The following is a 16,277-nucleotide window of genomic DNA, read 5'->3' as shown; positions in this document are numbered from 1 at the left end:
TCCCAGCTGCAGAACAAACACTGCAAAACCAGCCCAGGACAATCACAGAATCCCAGAATCATCTCAGTTGGAAAAGCCCTTGAAGCTCCTCCAAGAACCTCACCCTGACCGTTCCCAACACCCCCAGATCCCTCAGCGCTGGGTCAGCCCGACTCTTCAACCCCTCCAGGGATCCTGGGGACTCCCCCCTGGGCAGCCCATTCCAACACCCAACAGCCCCTTCTGCACAGAAATCCTTCCTCAGAGCCAGCCTGACCCTGCCCTGGGCAGCTTGAGGCCATTCCCTCGGGGCCTGGCGCTGGCTCCTTGGCTCCAGAGACTCATCCCCCCTCTCTGCCCCCTCCTGTCAGGGAGTTGCAGAGGGCCAGGAGGTCTCCCCTCAGCCTCCTCTTCTCCAGACTGAACCCCCCCCAGTTCCCTCAGCCGCTCCCCAGCAGACCTGTGCTCCAGACCCTGCCCCAGCTCTGTTGCCCTTCTATGGACACGCTTGAGTCACTCAATGGCCTTTTTGGGGTGAGGGGCCCAAAACTGAACCCACTCATCGAGGGGCGGCCCCACCAGTGCCGAGTATGGGGGTGAGATCCCTTCCCTGTCCCTGCTGGCCACGCTATGGCTGACACAAGCCAGGATGCCATTGGCCTTCTTGGCCACCTGGGCACACTGCAAGCTCCTGTCCAGCTGGCTGTCAATCAACCCCCCCAGGTCCCTCTCTGACTGGCAGCAGGAGCAAAGCATAAAAACCAGTTCCTTAAGAGGCTGAAACAGCCCAGACTCAATCCAATACATAAGTCTGAGGAGTGCAGAGGCACAAGTGCCAGCTGTGTCCTTACCAAAAGGCAAACTGCACACAGCCAGGGCTGGTGAGTGCACTGGTGCTAACATGAACAGCCACCTGCTGCGATCGGGGAGGATGGAGGTGAGCATAAGGCTGCCCCCCAGCACCATCCCAGCCCCACATGTGCCCCAAGCAGTCTGCTGACTCAGACTGGAGTGACAGACAACATAGATCATGGATCTCAGCCCAAAGGACATCTCCAGTCTGAGCTGACACAACAGTGCCATTGCTGCTAGCAGGGGAGGATGGATGGTTCCCCACGGACTCAGAGATGAAGGTATCCATCAGCAACACACTTAAACATAGAGGATCAGATGAGGTTTTCTTGGGATCTGGCCATATGAAGGACAAAATGGAAGACACAGAGGTAGTTAGAGCTACTACCACCAAATTCAGGGATAAGTTTTAAGAAAGCCATCTATAGAACTGAGGAGCGAGAACATCCTCTGTCAAGCCATTACTGCTCTGGACCCTCATCCACGATTTTAGCACTGGCCACAAGCTAAACTAAAAAACTTCTGTTTGCACACTATAATTAGCAGCACAAAGAACCCACAGGAAGAAACCATATTGATCTTCAGTTATGCAGAGTTGGTTGCTGAAGCCCAGAAGCTGGGACACCTTCTCCTGACAAGCAAGCACCTGAGGACCAGATTTGAAAGCTGAAAAGGGAAAAAACTCCAACAGAGAATCATCTTGACAGGGCACAATTCCCTTTGAGAAAGTACCCAGCACTGTGCTGAGTACAACCAGCTCCAGAGGAGAGACCTGAGGATGACAGGGGATCCATACATTCATGGTGTATACTGCTGGGAAATAGATCTATGACAGCCTGGACCCAACCTACAGCAGCAAGCTCTGATACAGCCTGCTGGGCTGGGCCCTGATTGCATCAGATCCATAACACCTCACTTCCAGCTGCACTTACCTGCACGAAGACAGGGAACACCAGCACTTTGGGAGCCAGCGTCACATACGTGCCATAGCTGGAGTGTGGGACGTGTGGCCTCACTATGGTATAGTTCTGGTAGTTCCCATAGCTTTTCATCGTCTGCACAGTCTTCATCAGCCTGGATTTTCTCCCAGACCCCATGTGCAATTTCCCTTTACTTGCATTTCCTGGAGCGACAGAGGAAGCAGAAAGAAACACAGAATCAGAAGAGAGCTCCCACAGAGCTGCTGCATGCTGCCAGCTCGGCTCCTGCTCTCACAGGCTGGAGGAGGACACACAAAGCCTAAGGGGAATAGCTGGAGCCGAGAGTTGCAGGGACATTCGTCACTCTGCTATCAAAGTTTCCCAGGGATTCATGAGATAACAGCACTGACTTCATTTTTCCTAATGCAAAATAAGATGTCCCTTGACATTTCTGCTCAAGAGCTACTCGTTTGCTGGACCAAGGATTTAACTGGATCACACCAGCAGCACAAACACATCTATGTATGTACAAAGAAACATCCAAGGAAGTCACAGAAGTCACAGCAAGCTCAGCTGCAAGCCAGCACATCTGCCTCTGTATGGGTGTATGCCACCTTCTGCACAATTTATGAATACAGCACTTTGAAGGAAGAGAGTGGTACTATTATATGCAACTCCCTATGCAGTACTGAAAGTACAAAATAAGAAATACAGAACAACCCCAAACATGACTTTAAATGATCATTCTTGAATCACAGAAGCACCAAGGAGGTTCCCACCATCAGGGAATACCTGCCTGCACCACTGAAATATAACCCCTCCCTTTCCAGGGAGGGAAAAACCATCTGTGACCGACTCAGGGTGAAGGAAAAAACCAACACTGGAAATTTAAACCTTGGGACATTTTTATCCACCTAAGTCCTGCCTGCCCTGGATTCTGGGCATAGAAGTTAGCAAAGTGTGGGAATTTCATGTCATGGGGCACTGGGTGGCAGGTTAATCACAATTTTTAGAAGATACTAAGATTGGAGGTGTCAGAGAAAGGGACAGAAGTGATAACACGTTCATGCACATGGGATCAATCCAGGCCTTTCCAAATTGCTCCCAGGTTACTCAGACTTGGGGGTGTATTTATAAAGGATGATCTCATTTTGCTTGAGGCTGGCACAACATCATCCACTGTTTTTCAGCATTACATTTCAGTGCTGGAAAAAGTCTGAGCAGTCTGACTGTTTTTTCACTCTGTCCTTTATCGCAGAAAGCCATTATCTTCATTCAAAGGAGGGATTACACAGAAGCTTTTCTTTGCAGCCTCCCATCTCAGCTGGTCAAGCAGAGCTGTGACTTTTCCCAACAAGCCAAAACCAGCTACTGTGGCCACTCCACACCTGCATCACTAGAGGCCAGGAGACATTAGGTTGTATGTCAAACCAGTCCCAGAATCTTTAATGTAATTGATAATCCTGACATTAAAAGCATTATTGATAATTATAAACAAGTATCATTGTTCCCTGCTAGCTGCTGCATGAGTGAGTCCTTCCTTCCCTTCTTGCTGGGCAATTGCTGCTATATAGGATTTCCAAGCCCTTTCCTCCCAGCCCAGAGAGTGTCTCTGAACACATCCAGCAAGCTCCCACCAGCATTTTGTCTCACAACTTCAGGCACAGGACGTGGGGTTCTCTGAAGATGCTCTGCCTGGATAGAAGTTAGTACCATTTTCCCAGCACCAGCGCAAAGAGGTGAGAGTATCACAGACTGCTGGGAGCCGCTGCCTGTGCACACAACTCACTGTGAGCAGCGAGATGGTTTGGTGGGTGATCTGTTGGAGGCAGCAGTGCTAAGGACAGATTTATGCGTCCTCCTCCCCAGACCCATCACATGGAGCTGGGATGAGACCAACACACAGGACCTGAACCATCAAGGAGCTGCCAAGCTGCTGCCCACTGGGCTGCTCTCCTCTCAGGGTGCTGGGACAGCACAGCTGCTGAGTGAGGAGCAGCTATAAAATATTTCCTGTTAATTATATTAATCCATTAAGCCCAAGGGCCTCGGCACTCTCTGGTGACCCCAGTATACAGTTTTGGCCATCCCTGATGTCCCCAGGCCCACAGCACATGTCTCTCCTGCCACACACAAATTCCCATCACAGCTTCAACAGGACCTACCACGCTGGGGAGAGAAGGTGGGACAGGTCCGTGTTCTCCAAGAGCCCTTAACCCCAGACATGTCCTGCAACCTGTGCTCTGTCCCAAAACTCTCGAGAAACAACTCCAGCAGGAAATGAATGTCTCTTTAACCAAAACCTCATGCCTTCTTCAAAAGAAGCCCCACTGAAAAAACAAAGTATTTCCTTCCCCTCTCCCTCCCAAAGCTGACGAACCAAGCCAGCTCGGGTCCAGCAGGCGGACCTCTCCACTTGGATTTTAATATATCCTGGGGAGAAGCTGGAGCATTAGGCCATTCTCCCCCACAGCGATGTCTCAGGAACATGCATGAGCAAACCCTCCTCAGCTCCCTGCTAGAGGGGTGTCCCAGCAGAGACTCCCCAGCATCCTTCCCTCCAGCTACCCAGCCCCAGGGGTTTCTGCACACTGGCTTCTGCCTTTGCGCTGTAACAGATACCCATAACCTTTCCAAGCAGAAATGAGCCAAAACACTTCTGAACATGGCTTGGAGTAGATAAGGTCTCGTCCAAAGCAAATATACGAATCTACCCAACATTACATATTCCATTAAGTATCAGGAAATAGCGCATTTACTTTCAGATAAACACCAGCAGAGCCAGACTGTGCTCTGTTGGCAATCCAGACCTGCTGTTTACTGCTTGTTTTAACAGCCTGTCTTTGCAGGGGGTGGCCCTCATGACCTAAAAGGTTATTTCCACCTCCAAGTGCAATAATCCTGACATTTTTTCTTTTCACTTTTTCATGGTTGCACTGCCAGATAAAATCAAAACTCAACACAGGACAGATACAATCTGTCTGGGCTGTTCTTGATCTGCTTTTCCTCTTATCCCTAAATAACCTCATTTTATCAGAGAAATTCATCACCTGTACAAGTCCTGTTTTCTGCACACTGGCACAGAAACATATCCAGCCTGCCTGAAGCATCAGCTCCTGTCACTGTGTGACTGGTGACCAGCTCTGCACTGCCACGCTTGCTCAGGTTAACTAATGCATTCCTCCCTCTGAAGGCTTAACATTAAATAAACTGAAAATAATCACTAAAATTTGCTATGGGAAGAAGCCTGAGTCTTTCAAATTCCACCCTGCTGTAAGAACAAGTCCCCACGGTCCAGCTCATCTTTTCACTGGATCCACAAGCAGCAGGAAAGAGTTGCAATTATCCATGGTACAAAACATCCCCTGCAGTTGAGCTGTGGAAAATTCTTCTGGCTGCAGAGGTCAGGGGCCACAGACATACGCCGCTCCCCCCTGCCCCCCAGCATCCCCACCACAGCTTTGCCAGCCCCACACTTCACCTTCTATGGATGTTGCCCCACCTTTACAGGCAGCACAATATTTTCTAGCTGGAAATGCTGCTGATGGTTGTGCACGCACCAGGGAGGGACTGCTGAGTTCAAGACACTCCTGCAAGATCTCAGCTCTGCTACAGCCATGCAGCTCATCCTAAGGAAATCCTAACAGACCAGGGTGCAAGTGCAGCCTCCCAAAGCTCCCAAACCAATGAGCAGGCGTTTCTGCGTGGACCTCAATTCATGCTGTGCCCAGCTCTGCCACACACCTCATCCCACTCTTCCTGCAAGCCCAACCACACCTGGCAGGAAGACCCCAGCATACCCATCACAGAAAATGAGTTTATGCTTCCAAGGGTTTTTGAGAAGAGCTGGTCCAGAGACTGCCAGAGACCTTTCAGCAGCCCTGGAAATGAGCATTCCCCAGATCTGGCACATCAACTTGCACTACTGTTTGTACAAATTCCAGTCACAGCCATCCTCGCTCCCTTAGTAATGAAATGAACCTCAAAGCAGGGGTCACAGTATCAGCAGCCATCATGCACGAGAAGGGAAACACGTCACGGACAGGCCCACAGACACATCTGGGGAACTGCCACAACAACAGTGCTTAGCACTTTCACACTTTATGTTTTCATCGTGCCCCTGATGGAAAGTCCCTGCCACCAGCCTCCCTTCAGCAGCTCTGCAAGCTCCCACAGGGACCTTCTCACTGTGAGGCTCACCCGCTGACAGTAGGAGCTGTGTTCTCTGGGCCTGGGGTTAGGGTTCTTGTTTGACACAGAGACTAGGAAGTTTATGGTACCCAGAAGCCCTAGGCTTCTGCCACTGTTCTCAAAATATGAGGGACTCTGTTGCAGGACTAAGGGTAAGGGTTTGATAGTTGTAGAAAGAACATGTCTAGCTCCTCTGAGCAGTGTTTGCGGCACATTGGCAACTTACCCGCAGTAGTGTTGTTCTCTTGATAGACAGGCCTCAGCAGCTGTAAAACACAACCCAGAAAAGACACAGTCACCTGAAGTAGGCTTGAGGTAGACTGTGCAACAACCAACTGTAAATTTTAGCATGCCAAACTCAAAAAGCCAAAGCATTCCAGAGAGGTGAAAACAATTTTTGCCCTATTGCCAGCAGAAAATAATAGCAATGACTTGCACCGTGGTCTACGTGGTGGGAACACTTCCCATATCATTACTCCTTGAGTGAGCCCTGAGGCAGCATGTTGTTCACCCCAGCTCTACAGTCCTCGTGGTAAATGTTTTAGGAAATTAGTGAAAGCTCCACTAAGGGACACGGGTCTGGTTTATAAAAGTGGCATGCGCTCTAGCAAACATTTAGAGGTGATGCTCGACAAGGCTGAAGCACAGGCCAAGAGAGGATCCAGCACGCACAGCCAACAGCCACATGAAGTAACTTGAGCGTGGGGCTGGAAAGCAGCTCTACCTGGCTCCCCGGGTTCAAAGGCGCCAAGATGATGTAGTTCTGGTCTGCCGTGGAGGGGACCCGGGACAGGGGAGGCATGGTGTTCTGGCTCTGCTTGCCGATCTCCGTGTACCTCTCCCAGCTGTTCAGCACCAGCCCATCAGTCCCGTCATACAGTATGTGGCAGCTCCGGCGCTGCTCAGGCCGTGGAGGCATGGTGCTGTTCTTTTCCCGTTTGTTGGGCGGTGACTGGAGGTCATAGGCAGACTTGCAGGATGACCTGCGGATCATGCCCTCGTGTCCTGGCTTGACTTGTGGGACGAGCCTCCAGACCAGCAGTATGATCTCAGTGGGACAGTTCCTGAAAGAGATGGCACGGGGCAGGTCAGAGATGGAGCAGCAGGGAGTGAGGCACCCCACATCTTCAAACAATCATGAGCCCTGCGGTCCTTCCCCCCTCTAACACCTCTACCCCTGTATCCTCTGTTCTTCCACTCTAGAGTCCCTTCCCAGCCTCCTGCACCCCTCAAAGCCTTCCCCTTCCTGTAGCCACTCAAAGCTTCTGCTCCCCTGCCCTGGGCTCCCTCAGACAATCTCTCCCAGAGCCCTGCACTCTTGCTTTGGGTGAACACTCACCGGATTTCGTGTGCCAGCTCCACACATTTCCAGTGCTCCACAGGCTGCTCGTTCAGCTGCAGCACCGTGTCAAGCTGCTGCAGACCAGCCTTTTCTGCCGGGCCACCTGCAGAGAGAAGAGACAAATACCAGTGACCTGTTGGACAGAGAGCTGAGAGTATGAGAGGGAGCAGAAGCGCTGGGGCTAGTGAACACCCAAATAGCACAGCTTCACAGCTTGCACCACTCACTCCTCTAAAGCCAGTCTGTTTCCCCTCACATCCACACCTGAAAATGAAGTGGGGCTAGCAGAGCCTGGAGCTTCACCTTCCAACAAGCACACACACACAGAGCACCTGGAACAACGTAATAGAAGCTCTCTCAGAGCTATTGCATGAACTTCACATGGGCAGTGGAGAGCACCAGGGTACAATGGAGACACCAAGTCCATCCTCCAGGTTGGCCTTGATCCCAAGAGGATATAGTCAGGCAACTGAGGGCTCCTGTGATCCTGCTGCCCTCTGTGTCTCTGTCTGAAACACCCCCCTGGATGCTTTCCATAGGTCTCCCAACCAGCCAGACAGCTCCTCAGGTTGGAGAGGGAAGGGAACAAAATCTCTGCAAATTAATGTAACACACTGCCAAAATAGTGACACAGTGGCCTCTGACCTCATTAGAGGCAACAGAGAATTCATTAAGTGAAGTTTCTTGGAGGTGACCAGAGTCCTGCAAGGCATGGGACCTTCTGAATCACAACATGCTCTGGAAAGCAAAAAAAAGGAGCAGAGTCATTCATTCAAATCAAGAGGCATAAAAATTATCTGTTTTCTTACCAGAGTCCACTGCCTGCACACGGACTGGAGAGTCACAGCAGATTGTGAAGCCAAACCCATCACTTCCTCGAGGGATCGTAATCTGAAGAGAGACACCGGAGTCACCCTGTTAAGTGTGAAAGTAGCTGTTGCGTGTGATCAGCGAGCATCCCCCCTTCCACCCCCACGCTGCCCCACAGCCCTTGGAAATGCAGGCACACGGCATTTCTAGAAGCGGTCACAGAGCCCAAAGAAACTGTGTGAATGCTGTCACTCTGTGAAACCCACGGACAATGGGTCTCTCCCCTGCTGCAGCCAAAGAGGGGTGCAAAGGGTGCTAAAAAGCAATGCAAAATCGAGCCAAGGATCAGCAGAGAGAAATGCCACAAAACGAGTGTTTGTGAAGCATATACAAGTCTCCACTCATGATTCTTCTAAGTGTAAAGAGAGATCTGAAAAGCCATTAGAAAGGAAAATGTAACACGACTTCTCTAAGCAAGTCACTTTTTCATTTCATTTCCAGTTGGGTAATACAGAAATAGCAGCACTCCCCTGCTCCAGAGGAAACTGTGAGGATCAGCACGCTCCTGTCTGCAAGGCAGCTGTGCTGGAGCAGGCTCTGCATCACCCCATTAGCTGGGGTGAGTATGTTTTCTCTTGCTGAGTTTGGAGAGGATGGATGCAGTGTTAATTGAGGCTCATTTCTCCTCCTGATTCCAGAAGCACTGAGCTTATTAATAAAATGATATTTATTTTTTGATGTTGGCTTCCAGCAGCAGCGCAGCATGACAGTTCCTGTAAATACCTGATTATCCCCCCAAGACATTTGTCAAGATACTTGTTTTACTGGCAGAGAAAAGAAAAGAAAAAATCCAACATCTGACCTGTATTATTTTGAGAACAAACAGCCAGAGAGAAGACAAGAAATTCAGCAGAAGCTGCCAAGGAGGGGAACTGGTTCCTCGCTCCTTTACAACGGGAGGGCAAACACAGTGAGCTTTCATTTCTCTGCACCTCATCCCTGCTTGATTGCTCAGCATAAAATCAGGCTTCAAAAGAGAAACTGTACTTCCCTGGCAGGATCAGTAGGTTCAGTCCCACTACCTTGAGTATTTTTCTCTCTGGAGTTTGTTGGATTCTCAAACAGGGGAGGAGACTGCTTGGGGCTCTGCACCTTCAAATCAACCTCACATTTCAAATATTCAGCATGTGGGGATCTGAGTCCTGCAGAAGTGTTACCACTGGCACCTCAGGAGCCAGCCCAGTATCCCTCCCACCATGGACACTCCATGGTCACTTCCCAGCCCAAAGCTCTCCCGTGCCGAGAGGTCTCCCACTCCTTCTCCCTGAGCTGGCTGGCTCTTGTCCACCACCAACAGAGACACCTTCCCTGTGCCACTAAATAGCAGTTTCTCACTGCTGATGGTTCACTTTCCTCAGCTCCCACCATCACAGCCGTTACAGGGAGTCAAACATCCCTTTTTGCTGCTGTGCACAGAACTAAGAAATATGAGCATCTGACATAAACTGGAAGGTGGATGGTAAGATGGTGAGAGACTCCAGCACCACAGAGGCTCGCTGTACCCATAACTTTGTCCAAAAATGCAGAAGAAATTGTTGGAATATGGAATTGAGGAGGTCTAAGAAACAAATCACAGTCTGTTGTCATTAATACAAAGCAAAGCAGCATTCCTACATGAGATAGTCACGATAGCCCTGACAAGAAGCGGGTATTTTTAGTTAAGATGGTTCTTTGTGCAATTCCCCATATACACTGTCCCCCACCACAGCTTTTGCATGACATAAAAGATTAGCATAAAGCACAGAGAAAAACTGACCATAAGCTGGGAGCCCCAACACAGACCACGGGGATGAAAATTATGTTCAAAAATGCAGGAGACTGGGACCTGCACAAGTAAAACCAGCACCCAGCGTTGCACACTGAGCGGGTCCAAGAGAACTTGCACCAGCTTTTGTGGAGCGCAGCAATCTACTTCTCATAAAGCAAGTCACTGTTGGCTGTAAGCAGCTTCAAGCAACACTTGATTCCCAAATACCATCACATTAAAACAATTTTGAAAAGAGATAGCAGCAGCCTGGCAGAGCCTTAGCTGCCTGCTATGCCTGCATCTCCTCTAATGAGTGGTAAATTGAGATAACTCCTCACAACTTAGCACCTTCATGGTCAGCATGCTATCCTCAAATTACGCAGCAAATGCTCCCCCTCAATCCCCATTTACACACTGCAGCAACAGGCAGATCAGCTAGACACCAATCTGAAGATGCTTTCCTTGTATTCCCAGTATTATCATTTATTAATGATAGCAAATCAACACCCTAGAAAGAGCAAACACAGAGCCCAGAAATGGTAAGAAAGCCCACAAACACTCAAACTTAACTGAGACTTGCCGCAACGCGCACACACATGCTGGCACAGGGATTTTTTTCCACGGGAGATACAGACCTGTCTGTATTTCCGCTCCGAGCACACCTTGCAGAGTCCATTGAAGCGGTTCATGGCTGGAAAACCCTAAACTCGCCGTTAGCCCATGAAAATCCAGTCCCCTGAAGCAGCCGTGATCCTGATCTCCTTGTATCACACAAGTGTGGAACAAACCACAGTCAAACTGGCATGACCGCCCATGGGAACCCAGCTCCAGAGAAGAATGGCAGGAAGCCACCTTTCACCTCCCCAGCCCCTGTCTGTGCTGTATGCCGCTTTATGATAAGCCAGAGGGCTTCCTGAAACCCCTAAATGACAAGGAAGAGAGAGAGTTTTATATTAAAATTCCTGTCAACTATTTAGTATTCCCTAGTCCCTGCTCTGTTGATGTGGCTTTTGTTCCCGCAGCATTCTTCAGCTGCACGGAGCACTTTGTTATTGCAGTGTTCTCACAAACACTTTGAGGATGTTTAAGCGGCATTTCACAGGCACCGGCTGTGCTGCTTCACTTCATTAAAAAGATGGCTTGCACTGGTTACACTCGTAAAGGATGAGAGAGATTTAAAAAAAAAAAAAAAAAAAAGCAGAGTTTGTTTTTAAAAGCACAGACCCAGAGGATATGCACATCCCGATGCTTTGTGCTCAGAGAGTGACGGCGGGGGAAGCAGAGAGGTCAATTGAATTGTACCCATGGTGTAATTTGGGAATTAAAGACAAAGAGAAACTCTTAACACAGCCAGCAGCAGGGTGCAAAGCAGGACTCGCAGTCTGCACGGTGCAACCCCAACTGCCGGCGTTGCAGCGCAACCCCTTAGAGACAGGGTTGCAATGGAGAAGAAAGCACCTTCCACACTCCTACATGGGGATGAAAAAGAGAGGAGAGGCTCAAGAGAACCCAAACCCCTGGCTCCCTGGCACAGCAGCTGGGGTGGCGGGGCCAGGGAAGGCTGGGGAGGGAGCACAAGGAGCCCCGGCAGCATGGTGGGGCCGCTGAAGGCTGCCCGCGCGCATTGTCCCAGCCCGCCATGCCGCCAGGCTGGAGCTGGAAGGAGGATCGATCTTCCTTCCCAGCCACCATCTTTCAAGTCAGTGGCAACTGCCGGAGAGGAAGGGAGGAGAGGGGCGCTGGCTTTGTTTGTCTTGCTCGATCCTACGCTTTAAAACAAATAACTGAAAATGCAGCTGAGGGAAGCAGCAAAGCGGAATTCGGCACAGATAAATCACGGGGACGGCTGAGCCCAATTTCCGATGCAAACCATGTGTTTGTGTTCCCATTTCCCATCCTTGCCTCTCCTATAAATCACCAAGGCTCCACCATGGGCCTTTCCCTTCCCAGAGCAAACGGCCCTGAAAGGAGGAGGGGAGCAGACGCACCCGTCCATGGAGACACGGAGCCGGCCAGGGACTGATGCGGTGTGGCAGGCAGCCGGCCAGCCCCGTCCCCATCGCTCACAGTCCCCATTGCTCCCAGACAATGGCTGGTGCTTTGTCTCTATGGCAATATACTGGAAAAACAGAAGGTCCCCATATGGCAATGGGGAGTGAGTGTGGGGTTACTACTCACATCACTCACCTGCATCAGCTGCTGCTTGGTCGGGTTAATGAATTGCCTGTAAAAATCATGGTGTTGACAGGGAGACTGACACAGCTCTCACCTCAGCATCGCCTTCAATAATACTCTGTCCCCTGGCTCACTTGAAACCCCTCCAGGCAGGCTCTGCTGCCAGCCAGCTCTTGACCCCACATCTTCATGCCCCTGGTGGGTCACAGCCCTGTCACACCTACCTTCACCCGCTTCATGGTCACAGCATCCTGGCTCTCCTGTGCTGTACTCTGACTTCCCAGCATTGGCTCTAAAAAAAAAAAAAACAGCACACACCTGACAATCCCTTTTCTTCCACACTGCATCTAAACACTATATATAAGATTTTTACATGTCATGGGCACATCTCCTCTGGGCCGAGCAGCCCTGCATGGCAGCAGCTGTGGGGTGGTTGCACATCTGGGACAGGCAATGCTGTTTCACCCCACTCTGTGCTAGCCTGTCCTCCTCCACACACCCTGGCAAGACAGCAAGACCAAGGCAGGAGATAAAGCTCCCCACCCTCCTGCACAGAGCCCAGGAGCCAACAGGATTCAGCCCCAAGTCTGAGAGGCAGGAATCAGCATGATGAAAGGCCAAGCAAGAGGGAGAGACATGGCTGCAGTGCTGGGATCCCCACAGAGCCCCAGCAAGGCACAGGTAAGCCAGAGCAAGGGTCGAAGGGGAGAGCTGAGTGACTGTGCAGAGCCTGCTGAACCAGCCAGGATCTCCCCCACACCGCTCTTTTGGGTTCCCGGTGCCCACTGAGCATCACAGGGCTGAGAAGTGCTCATGGGAGCACACGGGCCACGGGACTGTTCCATGCAGCACTCCCTAGGACATCCCAGCAGGGAGACACACCTCTGCTCTGCTTCAGCCGCCGCATGGCCACCTTCAGGTGCTTGGTCCTGCCCAGGTCCTCCCCGAGGAGATAGTACCAGCCGCTGATCTCCTGGGTGGGAGGAAAGAAGCTGTCAGTGCAGAGGCTGATACTCACCCTTGCTTAACCCCAGAGGGGTCCCATTGCAGAAGCTGCCCCAGACTTGTTTGCACACAGAGGCACATCCTGGACTCCTTCTCTTAGGATGCAGCAACAGCTAAAATTCCATCCCCCTGCAAGGAGGGACCAAGCATCACTGAAGTAACAAGCTTCTAAGTTTTTAGAGGGAGACAAGTTGCAGAAAAACAGCCAGTCTCCAGTAAAACTGTCCATGTCGTGTTTGCAGCAGCCAGCAGTCTCACAGGGAGCACATGGCTCCAGCCTTATCACCAGAGAAGGATGCCCAAACCAGCCTTCCCCAGTGCTGGATGCTCTGCAGTGGGCTGCCTTTGCCCCTGTCCCCTACCCATGTGGCCAGGGCAGCCAAGAGGTCAGAGCTGACCTTGGCGATCCCTCACCTCTCTTCCAGGGAGCTGCTGCTGTCTCCCATTGCTCACCGGGCAGAAACCAGAGAGACCAACCATCCTGGACCAAGCCCAGGAGTCAGATGGGGTTGTAGGAACCATGCTCCCAAAGGCCAGAGAAAGGATCCTATTTTAAAATGTGTGTTTTAAATCCACAGCAAGGAAACTGAGGAAAGGGGGCAATATCCAGCAGCATCATGCAGTACCCAGGAGGCAGGGCCAGCTCATCTTAGTCCCTACTGAGGTCCCAGGAGGACTACATGCATCCTCCTCCCTTCCCTGCGAGAGCAGGGTGCTGTGCATGGGTGCTGCACACATGAACACTCCATCCTCTCTGTACACAATGACACTTTGGGAAACTCACTGCCTAAATCTGAGAAGGAAAGGACATTTCTGGGAAGGCCAAATATGACCAGAGCAGAGGCCCCTCCTGGGGAGAGCTGCAGTTTAGAGCTGCTTTGCCTAATTATCTTCACTGTTATAAAAAAGCTGTATTTCACTTGTCCAAATTTCAGAGGAGGCCATGCTCAAGCTACTTCTTACCCTCTTCTCAGGTCATTGCAACAAGTAGCTCCTTTCTAACCTCTTGCTAGGGAGTAAATTTTCACACCTCGGGTAATGTATTAACACTTTCAGTTTGCTGACATACTCTGATGTCCAGAGAAGATGACCAGGGCTGCCCAGGGGTTAAATCTCTCACTGCTGACAGCTAGGATGAAACAGTGCCGTGTTTCAGTGGGTCGGCAGGAGTCTTTTGCAGCAGTAGCTTTGCAGGCTCCTTTAGGAAGGCTAACCCAGCCGGTGTGAAAGCTGTATTACCAAGCAGCAGCCAGGCTGGGGCAGCATCACTGTGACCAAATCCGCAGCAGGGGGGACATGGATCCTGGCAGCACTGCTGCCTCCAGGAACAGCCCAAGATCTCTGCATTTGCCCCCTGCCCACCTCCACCTGAGCGGGTGAAGCCCTGGTTGCTGAGCGCAGAAAATCAGGCAGACTCCTCGGAGGAGGAGCATCTCCCCACCATCGCACCCGCCAGCAGTCCCGTGTCAGATGTGACATATGCCAGGCTGGGCGAAGCTGGCCCCAGCTCCTGTCCCCCAGGCAGCACTCACTGGGGCCACCTCTCTGTACCCCGAGCTGCCGCCGCTTTCTGTCCCTGCAGAAGGGAGTGACAGTCCCCTGTCCTAGGATCCCTCCTCTAACAGCCTCCCTGTCCCTGCCTCCAGCAATCACACCAACACCAGTCTTCCAGTGGCCATCCCTACTGGGAATGGGACCAGGGAACTCCCTGGGCACCTCCAGAGCATCTTTGTCCCAGGGTGGGAGAAGCCTGCTCCTGCCCCACGGGTGCACTACACCCCCCCACCGACCCAAGAGTCAGACCCCAGCCTCAGGCACTGTGCTCCAGCACGGAGGTACCTTGTTCAGGGACAGGAGGGACTTGACACCAAAGCTCATGCAGCCGATCAGTTCGCTCTGTCTGCAGGAGAGATGGAAACTGTCAGCACACACTTACTGAAAACTCCACAGGGACCAGCATATCCACCCCTTTGAAGGGATCCCACAAACATCCCTGCCCACACCAGGAGCCAGGCAGTGCCCAGGACATGCCTCCCTCTCCATGCTTTGAGGAAGCATGGGGTAACCACACAGCTCAGCTGCAGCAGGGTCAAGGAGGAGCTGGGCTGAAGCATCCTGGTCAGCCCCAGCCTACCTGATGCTGGCAGGAGCTTGGCTAAGGAGGCAGATGCCACTTGCCCGAGCAGGCAGCACAGCCTGGGAGATGCCAGACCCCTTGCTGCTGGGCTTTCCTCCTCACTGCATTGCCCCCAGTTAGGGAAGGCCAGCCCAGAGCCAGGCTCCAGCCCCAGCACTGCAGACATGAATGGCTTCAGGAGTTTCAAACGCTGGTCCAGCTGATGGCTACCAAGCCACAGCAATGAAGACAGAGAGCATCAAGAGCAGGATTTCCTCTCTGCCAGCCTGCACACGGTGTGGTGCTCACCAGCACGAGCTGCCCACGAGCATGACCCTGGCCAGGACACCCAGCCAGCCAGTCCCAGCCCCACTGCTTAGCTCCCCCCACTTCACCAACCAGCAGCCTTCGTGCAGGGCAGCCCTGATGGCAGGGCCAGCCCTTGAGTCCTGGGGTGCTGGATGAGCTCGCGTGGGGTGGCCAGAGCAGATGGCAGGTTCACTGCCACACCAGTCCCATTTGAAAGAGAATGCATGGCAGACTAGCAGCCCCTTACCTGGAATTTCTGTCTCGGTTCCAGACTGTGACCAGGAGACGTTTCTGTTCATGCTCCTCTTGCACCAGGCTGTAACAAGCAGAGGGGACAGCCCATGAGCACTGACCTTCCCCAGGAGGGATCAGCAAGGGCTGCCCTCACAGCTGGAGACCCCTCGCCCTCCTCAGAGTCAGGTCTTCTCCTCCATTCTCTGCAGAGAGCACTGCAGCATCACCCCAAATGGTAACCTTCTCAAACAAGTCACTGCTGCACTAATTCCCTCATTCCTGACAGACAACTGCAAAAGGACATGACCTGTCCTGGGCAGCTAGAGGAGACACTGCTCAGCTGGTTTAAGGGGAAAAATAATCTTGCAGAAAGACACATCCAACAACAAAGGGTAAATGCAAGGAACAAGCCACAGTCCATGCTCTGAAACAACCATCCTGTGCCAGATTAAATGCTGCATGGGGACAGACATCTGACACATACTGGTTAGCTAGCAGTGACCAGGTCTACTGAAACACAACGAGCCATACAACTCT

General features: G+C 51.7%; 1 protein-coding gene across 2 annotated transcripts in view; it reads right to left on the bottom strand.

Moving 5' to 3' along the window:
- RGS3 (regulator of G protein signaling 3) overlaps positions 1-16,277 on the bottom strand; it is an 85,760-nt gene that overhangs the window by 52,603 nt on the left and 16,880 nt on the right. Inside the window, exons 6-15 of one of the 2 annotated variants that reach the window (XM_026860531.1) lie at positions 15,754-15,822; positions 14,921-14,981; positions 12,959-13,049; positions 12,301-12,368; positions 8,094-8,175; positions 7,282-7,387; positions 6,667-7,006; positions 6,169-6,208; positions 1,764-1,954; positions 652-670 (exon numbers count right to left, since the gene is read on the bottom strand). In XM_026860531.1, the coding sequence (XP_026716332.1) occupies positions 652-670; positions 1,764-1,954; positions 6,169-6,208; positions 6,667-7,006; positions 7,282-7,387; positions 8,094-8,175; positions 12,301-12,368; positions 12,959-13,049; positions 14,921-14,981; positions 15,754-15,822 (1,067 nt within the window). Of the gene's footprint in view, positions 1-651; positions 671-1,763; positions 1,955-6,168; positions 6,209-6,666; positions 7,007-7,281; positions 7,388-8,093; positions 8,176-10,536; positions 10,688-12,300; positions 12,369-12,958; positions 13,050-14,920; positions 14,982-15,753; positions 15,823-16,277 lie in introns of those variants that run through there. The other variant, XM_026860533.1, reaches the window with a different exon arrangement.

The sequence above is a fragment of the Athene cunicularia genome, assembly GCF_003259725.1.
Source record: "Athene cunicularia isolate RWA chromosome 17 unlocalized genomic scaffold, athCun1 chr17_part1, whole genome shotgun sequence".
Classification (NCBI taxonomy): domain Eukaryota; kingdom Metazoa; phylum Chordata; class Aves; order Strigiformes; family Strigidae; genus Athene; species Athene cunicularia.
The sequence above is the reverse complement of the archived record's forward strand: the minus strand, read 5'-3'. Positions and strand labels throughout refer to the sequence as shown.